A 16505-nucleotide genomic window follows, 5' to 3' on the forward strand; every position below is an offset into this window, starting at 1 on the left:
ACCTACGACTTTATTGAAATTACGTTTAACTACGTCTAGGTAATTGAGCAATTCGATAGACTCTTGTGAGTATTATTCAAGAGATTTTGAGTTCGAGTTTCTCTTTGGTTGCTAATAGGGGTAGCCACTGGAGTTTTTATCTGATCGGTAGTTCTTGAATCCCGAAAGATTAATTGAAATGTACGTAAAGCCGTAAATTGACACAGACACTCCCGATCATAAAAAAAAAAAAAAAAAAAAAATTACAATGTATTTAGGGATAGTTACATTTTTGGTGTCTTAAATTTTGTCTACATTAAGGACACAATATTTTAAAAAACTATCACAAACATCCCTAAAATTGGTCAACATTAGCTAAAGTAAAACGATCAAAGGGAAGGGAATTTTTTTTATTTACAATATGAAATATAAAAATAATAATTCATTTAGAATTTATGGGTTGGTGTTGATGGTACTTCCATATATGCGTCAATCATCAAGTATCTACTACTAAATTAGAAGGCAAAATGGCTTCATTCGGTTCAATATTATATCCCTATTCTATTATACTATTATATCCTAAAAACCCAAAAATACATTTGTTTCAATATTCTCAAAATCTTATTCTACTTTATTCACCTCACAAAACATTAATAATTATTTTTCTCGTAAAAATAACCCAATTTTATTTTTTTTCAAAATACTACTTTAAAAATCATCAAATATTGAACCAAATGAAGCCTAAATATCTGGTGCAATTTACTTACACTTTTCATACTGTAGAACTTAAACTATTAATTTTAATTGTGTGTCAAATAAACATGAAAAGATTTACATAGACATATGTGCATACTAATGGCCGAACGATTAAACACTAATATCATATACATAGATCTCTTGGAAGATTCACATTTCAATACTACGTAAAGCACTCATAAAATTGACAATCTTATTTTATCAAAGAGCAAACGACATATTCTCACCCAAAGTTTAGTGAAATGACAAATTTCCATCATTGGTTTCATCAAGTCTAGATTCACATTCTTAAATTAACAGAAAATTGTTTAATATAACGGTTAAAGCGTTAAATGGTTATTCCAAATCTCAAATCTCATTTGATTGGAATTGCATCTAGTCGGGGTGTGATTCCGGCACCTGGACTTACACTAGATCCAAACTTCATCTCCCCCTCCTTAAAACACATCATACCCATATCCAAACTTTATACCCTGAAATCAAAACACCATAGATCCAAAAACTAAAACAATTCTAGAAATTTTATGAGTTTAGGAAACATATAAGAAATTTTTTTCATGATTTTATTGGTGTTAGATACATCTGTTTCTTGATCTTGTTAGTTGTTATCAACAGTATTTTATGTTAATTCAAAATTATGAAAAATTAATTTATAATTTCTGTAAACTTTACCTACGATTTTATTATCTGGATGGTCGAATGGTTCGATAGGGACTCTTAGATGTATTATTCAAGAAGTCATGAGTTTGAGTCTCTCCGCGATTGGTAATAGGGGTAGCCATTGGACCTCTTACCCGATCAGTAGTTCCAAGATCTTGGAGATTAGTTGAGATACGCGTAAGCTAGCTCAAACATCCTCGGTCATTAAAAAAAAAAAATAATAATAATAATAAAAAGAAATTACATTGTATTTTGGGATAGTTAAATTTTTGGTGTCTTAAATTTTGTTTTCTTTAAGGACACAATATTATAAAAAAACTATCACAAACATCCCTAAAATTGGTCAAGATTAGCTAAAGTAAAACGATCAAAGGGAATTTTATTTATTTACAAAATGAAATACAAAAATAATAATTCATTTAGAATTTATGGGGTTGGTGTTGATGGTTCTTTCATATATGCGTCAACCATCAAGTATGTACTACTAAATTAGAAGGTAAAACTAACATCTATGGTGCAATTTACTTGCACTTTTGATACCTAGATACTTAAACTATTAATTGTGCGTCGAATAACATAAAAACATTTACATATACATATACATATGTGCACACTAATGGGAGAACAATTAAACACCAATATCATATACATAGATCTCTTGGAAGATTCACATTTCTATATTACATAAAGCCCTCTGTGCAATCGACAATCTCCTTTTTTTCAAAGAGCAAACGACATATTCCCACCCAAGGTTTAGTGAAATGGCAAGTTTCCCTCCCTAGTTTCATAAATTCCAAATTTCCACTCTTAAATTAAGAGAAAATTACCTAATGTAATGGTTAAAGGGTAAAATGGTCATTCCAAATCTTAGATCTCATTCAATTGGAATCGTATTCGATCGGGTGCGATTTAGCCGAAATTGCATCTGGCCGAGTGCGATTTCGACACCTGGACCTCCACTAGATCCAAACTTCATCTCCCCTTCCTCAAACCACATCAAACCCAGATCCAAACTTCGTACCTCGAAATCAAAATACCCTAGATCCAAAAACTAAAACCATTTGAGAATCCAACTCAAAACGAAAATCGAAAAAAAACGAAAAGTAGTCGTGAAACAACCAAAGGGGCATAGATGAGTTTCTGCGAGCTACCAAACGTCAAGGTGAGAGGGGTTTTGATGAGGGGGGCCGGTGATGCTAGGGTGTTGACGGGTGGGATTTTGGCCATCGGAATTAGTCAAAATATGGCTTGAAAAGGCAGAACCCTAAACGTAGCAGCGGGCAGCGATTGGTGGGAACAATCAGGTGGAAATCATGGGGGTTTTGGTATAGGGAGGACGAGGATGCGGATGGTGGTGGTGGTGGTGGTGGTGGTGGTGGTGGTGGTGGTGGTGTTGGGGAAGGCCAACAACGCCAAGGGAGGGTAGTTTTGTAATAGCACCCTCTACATCTGTGTCGAAACTCAACAGTCACTAACGATGTTAATTTAAAGGTGGGAATTTGGAATATGAAACCAGGGATGGGGACTTGTCATTTTGCTAAACCTTGTGTGAGAACATGTCATTTGCTTATAAATTACATTATAGGACTTAAATTAATAACCTTACTTGGATAAAACTAATATATTCAAATGAAGTAATTGGGTAATGTTAACATTCTAGATTGTTAGGAGGTTTAAAGGTATAAGGAATTAATTGAGTAATGTTAGAATTCTAGATTGTTAGAAGGTTTAAAGGAATAAGGAAGACTCAGAAGAATCGGAGTGTATTTGTCTATTTGAGTCTTTACTAGATAAGTTTCCACATGGAAACAAGGATATGACTTACATAATTTGACTTTTGGGAGTTATTTGCTACCTGTTGGAACTTGTCGTCTTTAATAATTTTAAATAAAAAAAATTACCCTATGGTTTTGAAATTAAAAAAAAGAGGCAGTTAAAAATTTGAAGGGTATATGCCCTTTCCCTAAAAAATTTGAAGTGTCACAACTGACTCTCTATTTGCCGCAGGCCAACCATAGGGTTTTCTTGTGGTGTTCTTTGCGGTTGGGTTGAAATTGGTGTATTTTTGAAGTTGTTTGGTGGATTTAATTGCTTTTTTTTGGAGTGTTTGAAGTTTCGGGATTTGTTTGTATGCCTTTTTCTAGCACTTTCCCTCATAACTCGTGGCCTTTCCTCCATTTCCAGCTTAGTGCATGCCAAGTGTTCGTTGAATTGCCTCAACAAACACCCAGCACCCAACGACAACGTGTGCGCGCCTGCCTCTGGCAGTCTGTGTTTGCTGCTCGTGTAACACCTCCCACCCCTCTCCACTCCCTCCACTGGCCACAAACACCCCAACACAATCCTCTAAACCACCCCAACTCGCCCTAACACCCTTCTTTTTGCCCAAAAAACACCTCAAACACACACCCATCGCCTGCTCGACAAAATGCCCCAACCAAACAAACCTCTGTTAGTGTACGCCCTAGGAACCAATCGTCCTGTCAGTTTCAGGGCATTATATCTTGTAAATATTCTTTTAAGAATGGAAGAAAGAGTTTTAATTTCACATGTATGTTTTTTGCTTTATATATATTATTTATAATGCATATGAAATGTCTAGATGACAGATCTTTTGAAGATCAAATCGTTGAAGCATTCCCTACGTAAGTAATGTTACTTGGGCAATAACATTGCCTAGTAGGCATGCTGAATGTCTCCATTGAATATCATGTGATGGTATTAGCATGGGTGACTATAAGAGTTATGTCATTAGGGCATTAGCATGGACAAATAGTTAGTGAACTGTTTATCGAATATGACTGATTACGATAAATCACATGTACATTTAGAATGTGGTTAATGCTACATTGTAAGGTCGTACTAGTGTACCATTTATCCTTAGACCTGAGACATCATGGTTGGATTCAACATGGGCTGCATATGGTTCATATGGTGTATAAACACAAGACTAGTCATGTCTTGTGTAAGACGTTGGTTTGGTCATATGTTATTCATGTGCAAGGACAAGTGATGGTCAAAATGAGATTCGTTGACTCGAAATGGTTTGGTCCCGAGTGCCCAGATGAATGTCAATAAACATTGGAAAAATGAAATATCTGACCAGAGTATGAAAATTGTCATATGAAAAGAGTTTCATGATGACACGGTCCATTGTATTGATTGATGATTCAATTAGAGATTAAGGGTTTTGACATACCATGAACTTATACTTAATCGGGATTAGACAACGGAGAGATTTTGCTAAACGATCGGAAATAGGTTCATTGGAGTTTAACTTCATTATGGCTTAGGGGTTATAGAGCATTGCTAGATGCCTACCATGATCGATGGGAGTTTTAATCATAAATAGTTATGACAAAATATATTGGAATATGATATTGAGCCCACAGCTAGGTTACAATGAACCTAAATGGTCACACTTAAAAAAACAAGTATGAGAAGAGAGAGTGGTACTTATCATTAAAGATTAACGATGTTCAGACATAAAAGTGTGCATCCAAATTAATGTGTTGGTGAGAAATGATTATCCATGGAAAGCTAGCACTTACCAAGGGTAATAAGGTCATTTGGTCATTATTGAATTGGATTCAATATATATATATATATATATATATATATAATGGGATTTAATAAAAGTTAAATGCTTTGGTTATAAATTAGTTTAAACCTAGGATTAACTTTTAAATTGAAATTGTTTCAAGGACGAACTAGCAATAATGAAATTTTATTAAGAAGTTAATAACAAATTCAAAATTGCAAAATGGTCCAAGTATTGTACATAAATATGTTTATAATCTCATTTTAACCTAATTTTTTTGGAAGAAAATATCTCACCCCAAAACCCAATTTTGTTTGGCTCTCTCTTTTCACCTTGTGGTGGATACACTTAGAGGATTCTTCAAGTTATTGAAGATCTTTCATCTCCAATCGCAAGCTTTAAAGGTACTAATTCCACCCTTTTTGTTTTAATTTCATGCTATACGATCCTTAATTCATGTTACACCATTTTTCCACCATTTTACCCCTAATAAGCATGTAATCTTTCAACCTCACCTCCCTTCCAAACCACCGGCAACTACCCCTCCCACGGGGTGGTCTATCTCATCCCAATTTCTCTTGAGCCAATAAATTACGATTAACCAACTCCAAGTCTTCTTTCACGCTTCCCCACACCTACCAAAATATGGAAGGAGATAATCTGGTAGCCAAGCCATCGACAACCTTGCTTGAGAAGGGTTGAGTCCAATGGCACCTTTGCGTTGTGGGATCTTTCCCGCGATGTACAATGTCTTGCCACGCCGTCAAGTCTATAGGCTCAAGGGTGTGGACTTCTTATGGACTTTGACAAGTCTTGTCAAATGAGGAAGGTTTTTTCTTTCGTTTAAAGGACGAAGATGCCATCCACTTAGTTTTAATGGATGGCCTATGGCTATTTCGGTGGAACCATATCATCCTCTTCTAGTGGAAACCCATTGAATATCCTGGAGTTTCCCAAATAAAAAAAGTTATAGTTTGGATCCATTTACATAGTTTGCCCTTTGCTCTTTGGTAGCATGAAGGTTTGGGCTTTGCGTCTAGTGTAGTTGGCTGCCCCATTATGGTGTGACCAATTGACTTATGAGTTCACCTGGCTTGGTTATGCTCGGGTGTGTGTAGAGCTAATCTATGCGGACAATCCTATATTGCATCATTTATAGTTAGTATGTTCAACATCTCAGATGAAGTCGAAGTTGCCAATGAATGGAAACCGAAGCGATGTAAGAAGTGATACGTGTTTGGCCATGTTTACCACCAGTCAAAAGAGGAGCCAACGCCTTCTAAAAACCCTCAAGAAGCCCCTCAGAGTGTCCCTCATTTGAGACCTCCTAGGGCCTTAAAGGTTCCCTTTGTGAGCACCAACCTTCATGACTAAAAGGGTGACCTCTCAAGTGGTGACCCGAACCCGAGAACTCCAGGGGCCTTAGAGATTCCCCCCGTGAGCACCTAACTCCCTAACCGGAAGAATGCCCTCCCAAGTGATGACCCAATTTCGAGACCTCTCAAGGCCTCAGAGATTCCCCCTATGAGCACTACCTTCCCTAACCAGGAGGATATCCTCTTAGTTGGTGACCCGTTTATCGAGACTCATGATCTTTTGGCCCACAAAGCCCTTAAAAGGGTGGCAAGGGTCCAATTGAATGATGAGTCTTATGTTGACGACTGCGAAGGGTCGTTAGCCATTGTTTAAGCTATCCCTGCTGAAGACGTTGAGGTGGATTTCCACTTTGACATGGAGTGGCACATGATTCAATCTTAGTCCTCTCGTCTTCTCAATCTGCCCGTGCCCAAGGGTAAGAAGAGTAAGAAGAAAGGACGACGATCCTAATTTCTTGTTCCTTTTCGTTATTGTAGAGCCTGTGTGTTTTGTTTAGGCGTTTGTGCCTATTTTGTGTTTTTGTTTACGAGCTTGCGTGCTCCTTTGTTGGTGCCTATGCCTTTTTTATTTGAGCTTGCATGCTTTTGAGACAGGGGTGTGTGTGCTTTTGTCGTTTTAGTTTGTTTTGGCCTATGGGCCGTTCGCGTTACTTTGTAACCTCTTTCTTTTTGGATATATAACTTACTTACCAAAATAATAATAATAATAATAAAATTGTGGAATATGTTAACATTTTATTTAAATTTTGATTTTATATATAAATTTTGTTTAGGAGTGGAGCTATTGGCACTCCATTTATGGACTAAAGAAGCTTCCTTTCCTAAGACACTCTATTTCAAAGTTTTGAAATTAATTTTCTTTTTCTTATGAAAACCCATAAATTTCATGAATACCCTTTATTCTATTTTTGTCTTTTAGTTTAAAAGAATTAATATTTAATTCTCTTAACTTATGTAATATACTCCCACCATCGTTATTCCTAAAACACTTTAGATGATTAAATTGAAAGTTTAGAAAAAATTAAAAGCAAAAAAAAAAAAGAAAAAAAAAAAAAAAAAAACCTTACAAATAATCCAATAATATAATAGTTAAAAACATAATGTGGGGTGTCAAAAGTATTTGTAAATATGAAATTAAAATTAATTTTAATTATATAAGGATAAATTTATCATTATAAAATTTAATAAAATTAGGCTTATTTAATTCTTAGTGGAGTCCCATAAATCCACATTTTGTTTATTTTGGAACTTATAAAAAGATTTGTGAAGCTTAATGCTTAAATGACATCAACTCTTATTTTTTTTTAATTGAAATTGGACCCTCAAGAGAGGAGGAGAAACGGGCTATTTCTCTTAACTTGTAGATGGGTGGCAATAGAAAGCACTCAATTATAATTTTCAATCCAATTGTAAATGGGCCATGCCTAGGCCAGGCGAATTCTTTCGAACAAATATTAATAAGAGAAGAAACTAACCAAAACCCAAGTTTGAGAATATATTGAACTCATCAACCCTACATTTTAGTTAAGCCAACATATATTATCATGTGGAATCCAATTCACTTTCCTTGTGCATTAAAACTTGCATCTAAAACCTATTTATTAATCACCCAAAACAGAAACTCTACATATACACAAACACAACCAACTTATTTGGCTGACTGGCTGGCTATCTCCATGGAACTTGGAGAGTGTAGTGTACGCTTCTACTTCTACCTACTTGTTTTTGTATAACGAAGTTTGCCGTCTTTTTCTACCTTAAAAATAATGCCCATCAAATGATTTTTGGGTATGTATTAAAACCCTTTAAATAATAACCACAACTCTCATACCCTAAATCCTAATCCTTCCAAATCTCCTTGAAGGCGATCCTTTCAAGAGCAAAAAATAAACAAATGATTGGGTATCTCAAGAGTAAACGACTTGTTCCCACCCAAAGGTTTGCCTTAATAATACTTTCTCACCCAAAAAGTTTCAAAATACAACTTTTTCACCCAAAGTTAATATTCAGTTATTATCCAAAGTCAATTATGAAGGCAAAAATTCTCTCCGTCATTATCATTTGAACCTCTAGTCTCCTCTCTACAAAACCTCTTTCACTCTGGCACCTAATTTCTCACTGATTGCCAACCACCGCAAAGTTAAGGTTTTCTGTTCTTAATTGATTTTCAGTCGATTCCGAAGATGAATATTCAATCGGTTACCACCATTCAATCAACCGGCATCCACTCTATAAAACTCCTCGTACCTTGGTTCTGGTAAGTGGTAACTCGTTGAACGTTGGCTGAGAAATTGAAATGTATTTTAGATAATAACAAAATATAAACTTTGAGTAAGAAAGTGATATTTTAAAACGTTTTAGGTGGGAAAGTGTCATTAAGGTAAACCTTGAGTGGGAAAAAGTAGTTTACTGGTACCTCAATCCCCATAACTTAATATTATATTACAACATATGAATAAGTGGGTTGGTAGACAATTTACTTGCCCATTCACCTTTTCGATTAATTCCCTTCACCATATTCATATATTCATTAATACAACCCACCTCATGTGCGGGACCTATATCACTAATTCTTTTTTACATTTAATTATTTATTTTATTCCTTAAAAAAAAATTAAAAGAAAAAGCTTGCGCGTCAGTCAATCATCACCGACCATCGAGTTGACATGAATTCCATCGCAAGATTCAAAGGACCTGTACGTAACCAACCCAGCACATTGAATAAAATTAAAATTTAACTATTTAGTCGGTTGAAAAATATCTCGCCACAAAAATGATTAGAGCCGTCTGATTACTCATCAGAGATGGTGAGAACAAATACAACAAGGAAGCTTATCTACAGCGGATAAGTCGATAAGCATAGAAACTGGAAAAAAAAAAAAAAAAAGTTAGCCTACGTGTGCTGCACGAGTACACGTAAGCAGATGACGTAACAACACGTGGTGCCCACAAAAAACCGGTTGACAGCTTGTTTTGTGTGGTTGGAAATAGGAACAAGTCTTTGTATAAATTTGAACCTCGGATTCTGTGAAGATGTTAAAAGAGCCGTTACATTTTCACTATTCACCGTATTCACTCTATCGGAAAATGTTGAACTGTCACAGACCAAAACTCACCGCCTCCCTTTTCCTCTCTTTTTACGCCACCTGGACTCAACCTGGATGCTTTTACTCTTCACTATTTATTTATGGTGTGTTAAAAACTTGTCTTATAGAACAAATTATAATTTAATGAGAATTAATTTTAGTCATATAAATTGGGAAATAGCTTAAGAAATTAAGAAAAAGGGGAAATTTTACGAGTTAAGGTAACACATAACATATAAGAAATTTTTGCATGATTTTGTAGGCGTTAGATACATCTGTTTCTTGTTCTTGTTAGTTGTTATCAACAGTATTTTATGTTAATTCAAAATTATGAAAAATTAATTTATAATTTCTATAAACTTTACTTACAACATTATTGAAATTACATTTAATTACCTTTGGGTGGTCGAATGTTTTGATAGGAACTCTTGGTGGTATTATTCAAGAAATTCTGAGTTCGACTGCTAATAGGGATAGTCATTAGAGCTTTTACTCGGCCGATAGTTATATGTTCTCAAAAAATTAGTTGAAGTGTACATAAATTGACTTAGATACCCTTGGTCATTAAAAAAAAAAAAAAATTATGTTGTATTTTGGGATAGTTACATTTTTGGTGTCTTCAATTTTTTCTACATTAAGGACACAATATTTTAAAAAACTATCACAAACATCCCTAAAATTGGTCAACATTAGCTAAAGTGAAATGATCAAAGGGAATTTTATTTATTTACAATATAGAATATAAAAATAATAATTCATTTAGAATTTATGGGGTTGGTGTAGGCATGGCAATGGGGCGGGGATCTCATTCACCGTACCCATCCCCACCCTCAAAATCATTCTCCACCCCCGCCCCATCCCCGTTACAGTAATGACAGGAATTCCCCTTCTCCGCCCCAAAGGGGAATGTTGGAGGCCCGTCCCCGCCCCGTTAATTTTATATAAAAATAAATTAATTTGAGCATTATCAAACACAATAGTTAATTCTCGTCCACATGACAAACACTTAAATTAATCGTTTAAACATAATTAATTATACATAAATATGGGTCAGGGTTTGTTCTTGTTCAATTATTTAGAGTGAGAGAAATTAGGAAAATATGGATTTATATAGGTAGGATAATTGTGTAATTAGGTGAAATATAGAGATATTAGTGAAAAGTAAATATATATATACATTTTTTTAATTTTATATATTATATACGGGGCGGGGCGGGGGAAAGGCATCACCCACCCCCGCCCCATCCCCGAGGACGGGGATTAAAACACCCCCCACCCCCGCCCTTATCCCTAAAAAAACAGGGGCTTTCCCGCCCCATATAGGGCGGGGCAGGACGGGTCCCTGAAATCCCGGGGAACATTGCCATGCCTAGGTTGGTGTTGATGGTTCCTTCATATATGTGTCAATCATTAAGTACCTACTACTAAATTAGAAGGTAAAACTAATATCTATGGTGCAATTTACTTGCACTTTTGATATTGTAAATACTTAAACTATTAATTGTGCGTTGAGTAAACATACAAACATTTACATACACATATGTGCACATTAATGGCCGCACAATTAAACACTAATATCATATACATAGATCTCTCAGAAGATTCACATTTCAATATTACATAAAGCACTCTATAGAATCGACAATCTCCTTTTATCAAAGAGCAAATGACATATTCTCGCCCAAGGTTTAGCGAAATGATAAGTTTCAATCCTTGGTTTCATCAATTCTAGATTTTCACTCTTAAATTAAGAGAAATCTGTCTAACGTAATAGTTAAATGGTAAAATGGTCACTCCAAATTCTAGATCTCATTCGACCAGAATTTTCGGCACCTGGACCCCTGCCAGATCCGAACTTCATCTCCCCTTCATCAAACCATATCAAACCCAAATCCAAACTTCATACCCCGAAATCAAAACACCCTAGATCCTAAAACTAAAACAATTTGAGAATCCAACAACACACAACTCAAATCAAGCAAAGATCTAAACTTTCTCCACAAAAACTCGAAAAGAAAAAACAAAAAAAAAAGAAGGAAGACTATTCTCATAACAACCAAAAGGGCGGCGAATGATGTTCGACGAGCTGCCAAACGCTAGGGTGATGGGGGGTTTTGATGAGGGGGAGCCAGTGATGCTAGGGGTGGTGACGAGTGGGATTTTGGTCGTTGAAACTGGTAAAAATCTGTCTTGAAAAGGAAAAATCTTAAACCTAGCGGCGGTTGACGATTGGATAGAGCAATCAGGTGGAAATCATGGGGATTTTGATGTAGGGAGGACGAGGATGCTGGTGGTGGTGTTGAGTGGGATTTTGGCCGTCGGAATTGGTCATAATTTGGCTTGAAAAGGCATAACCCTAAATGTAACAGCGATTGACGATTGGTGGGAGTAATCAGGTGAAAATCATGGGGGTTTTGGTGTAGGGAGGACGCAGATGCTAGTGGTGGTGTCAGGGGAGGCCAATGGACCTAGAATGGGAGAGCATGAGGACGAGAGGAAGAGGGGGAGATGAAGAAGAAGAAAAATGGGAGAGGTAGGAGGGGGAGGGGGAGATGAAAAAGAAGAATAAGTGAGGGTAGTTTGGTAATAGCACGCTCTACATCTGTGTCAGAACTTAAAAGTCACTAATAGTGTTAATTTAAGGGTGAAAATATGGAAAGATGAAACTAGGGGTGGGAACTTGTCATTTTGCATACCTTAGGTGGGAACTAGTCATTTGCTTATAAATTACATGAAGTAATTGTGTAATATTAAAATTCTACATTATTAATAACTTTGGGTAGGACTTAAATTGAATAAAACAAATAGATTCAAATGAAATGATTGTGTAATGTTAAAATTCTAGATTGTTAGGAGCTTTGAAGGTATAAAAGACTACTCGAAGAATTAAATTAATAATTTTACTTGGATAAAACTAATAGATTCAAATGAAGTAATTGGGTAATGTTAAAATTCTAGATGGACAGGAGCTTTAAAAGTATAAAGAGACTCGGAGAGTCGGAAGTTTTGAGTCTTTTCTAGATAAGTTTCGCATGGAAACAAAGATATCAATAACATAATTTGACTTTTAGAAGGTTAGTAATTTTAAATAAGAAAAAAACATTACCCTATAATTTTGAAATTTAAAAAATAAAGAATGCAGTTAAAAATTTAAAGGGTATATGCCTTTCCCTAAAAAAAGCATCTGTATCCAACCCGTAAGTGTTTATCAGTCTCACAAACACAAACACAAACACAAACACAAACAACCAAAACAACTTCTCCAACCTTCAATGCAACAAAACAATCATTAGTTCTTCAAATACCCTTTTTCCTCCACCTCTTTCACATCCCCGATTCATTCATTTATGGCACAAACCGCCACCACCGCTACCCCAACCTCCACCCGCACCCGCACCCCCACCATCTCCAGGTCCAACTCCAACAAAGAACAAAGCCCTCTCTTAGGCCGCTATGAGGTCGGCAAACTTCTCGGTCATGGCACCTTCGCCAAAGTCTACCACGCACGCAACATCAAGTCCGGCGAAAGTGTGGCCATCAAAGTTATTGATAAAGAAAAGATTTTGAAAAGTGGACTCATGGCACACATCAAGCGTGAGATCTCAATTCTTCGTAGAGTTCGCCACCCCAACATCGTGCAATTGTTTGAAGTGATGGCCACTAAGTCCAAGATCTATTTTGTTATGGAATATGTTCGGGGTGGTGAACTCTTTAACAAGGTTGCCAAAGGAAGATTAAAAGAAGATCTTGCGAGGAAATACTTTCAGCAGTTAATTTCAGCCGTCGGATTTTGCCATGCGCGCGGCGTTTACCATCGTGATTTGAAACCTGAAAATTTGTTACTTGACGAGAATGGTGATCTTAAAGTTTCTGACTTTGGACTTAGTGCTGTGTCCGATCAGATTCGTCAAGATGGTTTGTTTCACACTTTTTGTGGGACTCCAGCTTATGTGGCTCCGGAGGTTTTAGGGAGAAAAGGTTATGAGGCAGCTAAGGTAGATATTTGGTCTTGTGGGGTGATTCTATTTGTGTTAATGGCTGGTTATTTGCCTTTTCATGATCAAAATATTATGGCTATGTATAAGAAGATTTATAAGGGTGAATTTAGATGTCCAAGATGGTTTTCTCCTGAGTTAACCAGGCTTTTATCAAGGTTACTTGATACTAATCCTGAGACAAGAATTACTATTCCGGGAATCATGGAGTTCAGATGGTTTAAAAGAGGGTTTAAGCATATAAAGTTTTATATAGAGGATGATAAGCTCTGTAATGTTGAGGAGGATGATGAGACGGATGTGGGATCATCATCTGATCAATCATTGTCCGAATCAGAATCTGAAATGGAAACAAGAAGGAAATTAACTTCGTTACCCAGACCAGCTAGTTTGAATGCATTTGATATTATATCCTTTTCTCCTGGATTTGATTTATCTGGATTATTTGAAGAGGGAGGAGAGGGTTCGAGATTTGTGTCTGGAGCTCCGGTTTCAAAGATTATATCCAAATTGGAGGAGATTGCTAAGGTGGTGAGTTTTACAGTGAGGAAGAAGGATTGTAGAGTGAGTTTGGAGGGGTCTAGAGAAGGTGTAAAAGGGCCTTTGACAATTGCAGCTGAAATATTTGAATTAACACCGAAATTGGTGGTACTGGAGGTAAAGAAGAAAGGAGGAGACAGAGGAGAATATGAAGAATTTTGTAATAACGAATTGAAACCGGGGTTGCAAAATTTGATGACGGAGGAATCAGAATCTGCAGTTGTTTCTGCTGTTGATGCTTCTCATTTGCCCTCGGATACTGAGTAGAGAGACAGGCAGGCCTCTGTATGATGTACTCCTTTTTTTTTTTTTTTTCCTAATTGCTTTGATTGTTCTCTTGTGCTACTTAAATAGATGCTATTATGTATTGTATGTTATGTTCTTATGTCGAGATGATTAGATTAGTATACGGAAAATGAAAATACAAGTTTCTACTGATCTTCGCACTTTGGTGGGTGCCTTATATGTTGTTTTCTATCAATATCTAATTGAAATGATGAATGGATATATGCACTTTCCTTTTTCCCTTTTTCCTTTGTCCTTTTCATTGTGTCATACTTACAAGGTATATAGTTCTGCAAATTTGTGGTTTGCATGAGCTTCATCAATGTGATAGGTTACTGTGAAAACCGATGATCTCTGAATATCTGTACATTGCTTTCCTTCTCTTAATGTCACATTTTTTGAAAGACTTCCGTCTCTGTTTTTGATTTTGCTGCAGTTTTGCCTTATATTCTTTTAAGGTGATGCCATTGGAAGTAGAGAGTTTCAATTAGAAATATGGCTAGAAAAGTTAGGTTACCCTTCCATTGTTTGATTCTGTGACATGCAGTATCTGAAAAATAATTGAAGTGAAAGGAAGTTTATGTACTAGACGCTGTAGTTCTATGCAAATTAAGGAGCTTGGGCTAGAACATGGTGCTAAATTTTGTTTCATCAGTTTTGTGAGTTTAGCATAGTAGAGTGCACAGAAGTGCCAGGTCAGTTTCAATGGACAGGAACTATATATTCAGTTAAATTACTCGATGATCTTTTAAAAAATATGATTTAGATAAACCAGCAAATTGATTCACTTCGATCTTATAGAGCAAAAATTGAGAACTAGCACCATGCTTTGCTACAGAAATAAGATTATTTTCGCAAGAATTAACTTTGAAGATAAAAGGCAATCATACCTTGGGGATTTCGTTGGAGTTGTTTTTATAAGGAAACCATAATTTTCCTTCCATTACTGTCAGTATTAATTTGGTCTTGTTTTTCTGCATTTCGTAGCTGTAAATTTGGGAAACAACCTATTTGATTTGTGCTGTCATGTATTTCTATAATAAGTCCAGTTCTTGGAATATAAGTTGGAAGGCAATAATTTGGAGGCATGAAGGACATCTGTAGAAACTCTATAGAAATCAAATTAATGAACCAATGCGTATTGTTCTGTGCTAATAACTGCTCCTTGTCAAATTTATGCTATCAATTCATTCTAACTAAAAGCTCAATTATTTTTGACTGCACTGTGGAAATCTGACCCCGAGGCTGCGGGGCCAACTGGTTGTCTGGACTGTTTCTGGATAATGGAGATGAGCGACATGAATCCATGACTCATGGGACCACTTGTGCCATTGAGGGAAAGGCTTCATTCTGTTGTTCTCTCACTTTCTCTTTGTTTTACTTTGTGGTTTGGGATGTGAGGACTGGGGATTTGTTGGATTATGAGAAAAAAGAGATGATTATTCTATCTCAATCAATAAGATTTCCTTCCTAGAAGATTTACAAATCCCAGAGCAGGTTAAAATAAATTTCCTAACTACTTCTAGGTGGTCGAGTGGTTCGATAGAAACTCTTAGGTGTATTACTTAAGAGGTCATGAGTTTGAGTCCTTTTTCGATTGCTAATAGGGGTAGTCATTGGGTTCTTATCCGACCGATAGTTCCAGAGTTCTGGGGGATTAATTTGCTTTGCTCCCTCATTTTATTGTTGGGTTTTCTTCAAAATCTGCTTGATTCTGTGCATCAATGTGCAAGAACATGTTTCTCCTTTTTTCTAATTTCATTATCATCTCAAGTTCAATTCGTTTGTTCATGCTATCAGCTTAAAGTTGATGGCACAGAAACTTATGTTCTAAAAAATTAAGCTGACTGAAGATACTTTGAAATATTTGAATTTTGGTTCTGAAAGTCTGGGCTAAGCCATACTACACATATCTTCTTGATCTTGGAAGAACCAATTGACTTTCTGATGCGATTTTCAGCTTCGCAATTTGGTGAAGTCGTTTTGGATTACAACAATAAGTCATGAAGCATTAATTCGTGGGTATGGTTAGGCAATAATAGATATTTATGTAGAAAAAAATCCGTTTGACAATCCACTTCGTGTATCATGTCAATGATATAGAGTGTCGTGATTCGATTGCAATGTTGATATATGTGTGTTTCACGTTTTTCCAATATTGCTTTTCCAAATTATTGGCGGATCAAACTATTCAATGTCATCCTTGATGATTCTGCATGTTTGACGAAAAAACACAAATTTTTATACAACTTTTATTTGAAAATTTAGGCCACTTTTGACGATTTAC

General features: G+C 36.0%; 1 protein-coding gene across 1 annotated transcript; it reads left to right on the top strand.

The window, feature by feature from the left end:
* The first annotated feature begins 12587 nt into the window (after positions 1-12587).
* On the top strand, positions 12588-14458 carry LOC116140426 (CBL-interacting serine/threonine-protein kinase 12-like). The gene has a single exon (XM_031426056.1). It carries the CDS (start codon positions 12746-12748, stop codon positions 14198-14200), a length of 1455 nt encoding a protein of 484 aa, XP_031281916.1. The 5' UTR covers positions 12588-12745; the 3' UTR covers positions 14201-14458.
* Positions 14459-16505: the final 2047 nt, after the last annotated feature.

The sequence above is a fragment of the Pistacia vera genome, unplaced genomic scaffold (genome assembly GCF_008641045.1).
Source record: "Pistacia vera cultivar Batoury unplaced genomic scaffold, PisVer_v2 Contig372, whole genome shotgun sequence".
NCBI lineage: Eukaryota > Viridiplantae > Streptophyta > Magnoliopsida > Sapindales > Anacardiaceae > Pistacia > Pistacia vera.

Bases quoted from the DNA above. Each gene is read 5' to 3' on its own strand.
- LOC116140426 (XM_031426056.1), top strand. From the start codon at position 12,746: ATGGCACAAACCGCCACCACCGCTACCCCAACCTCCACCCGCACCCGC.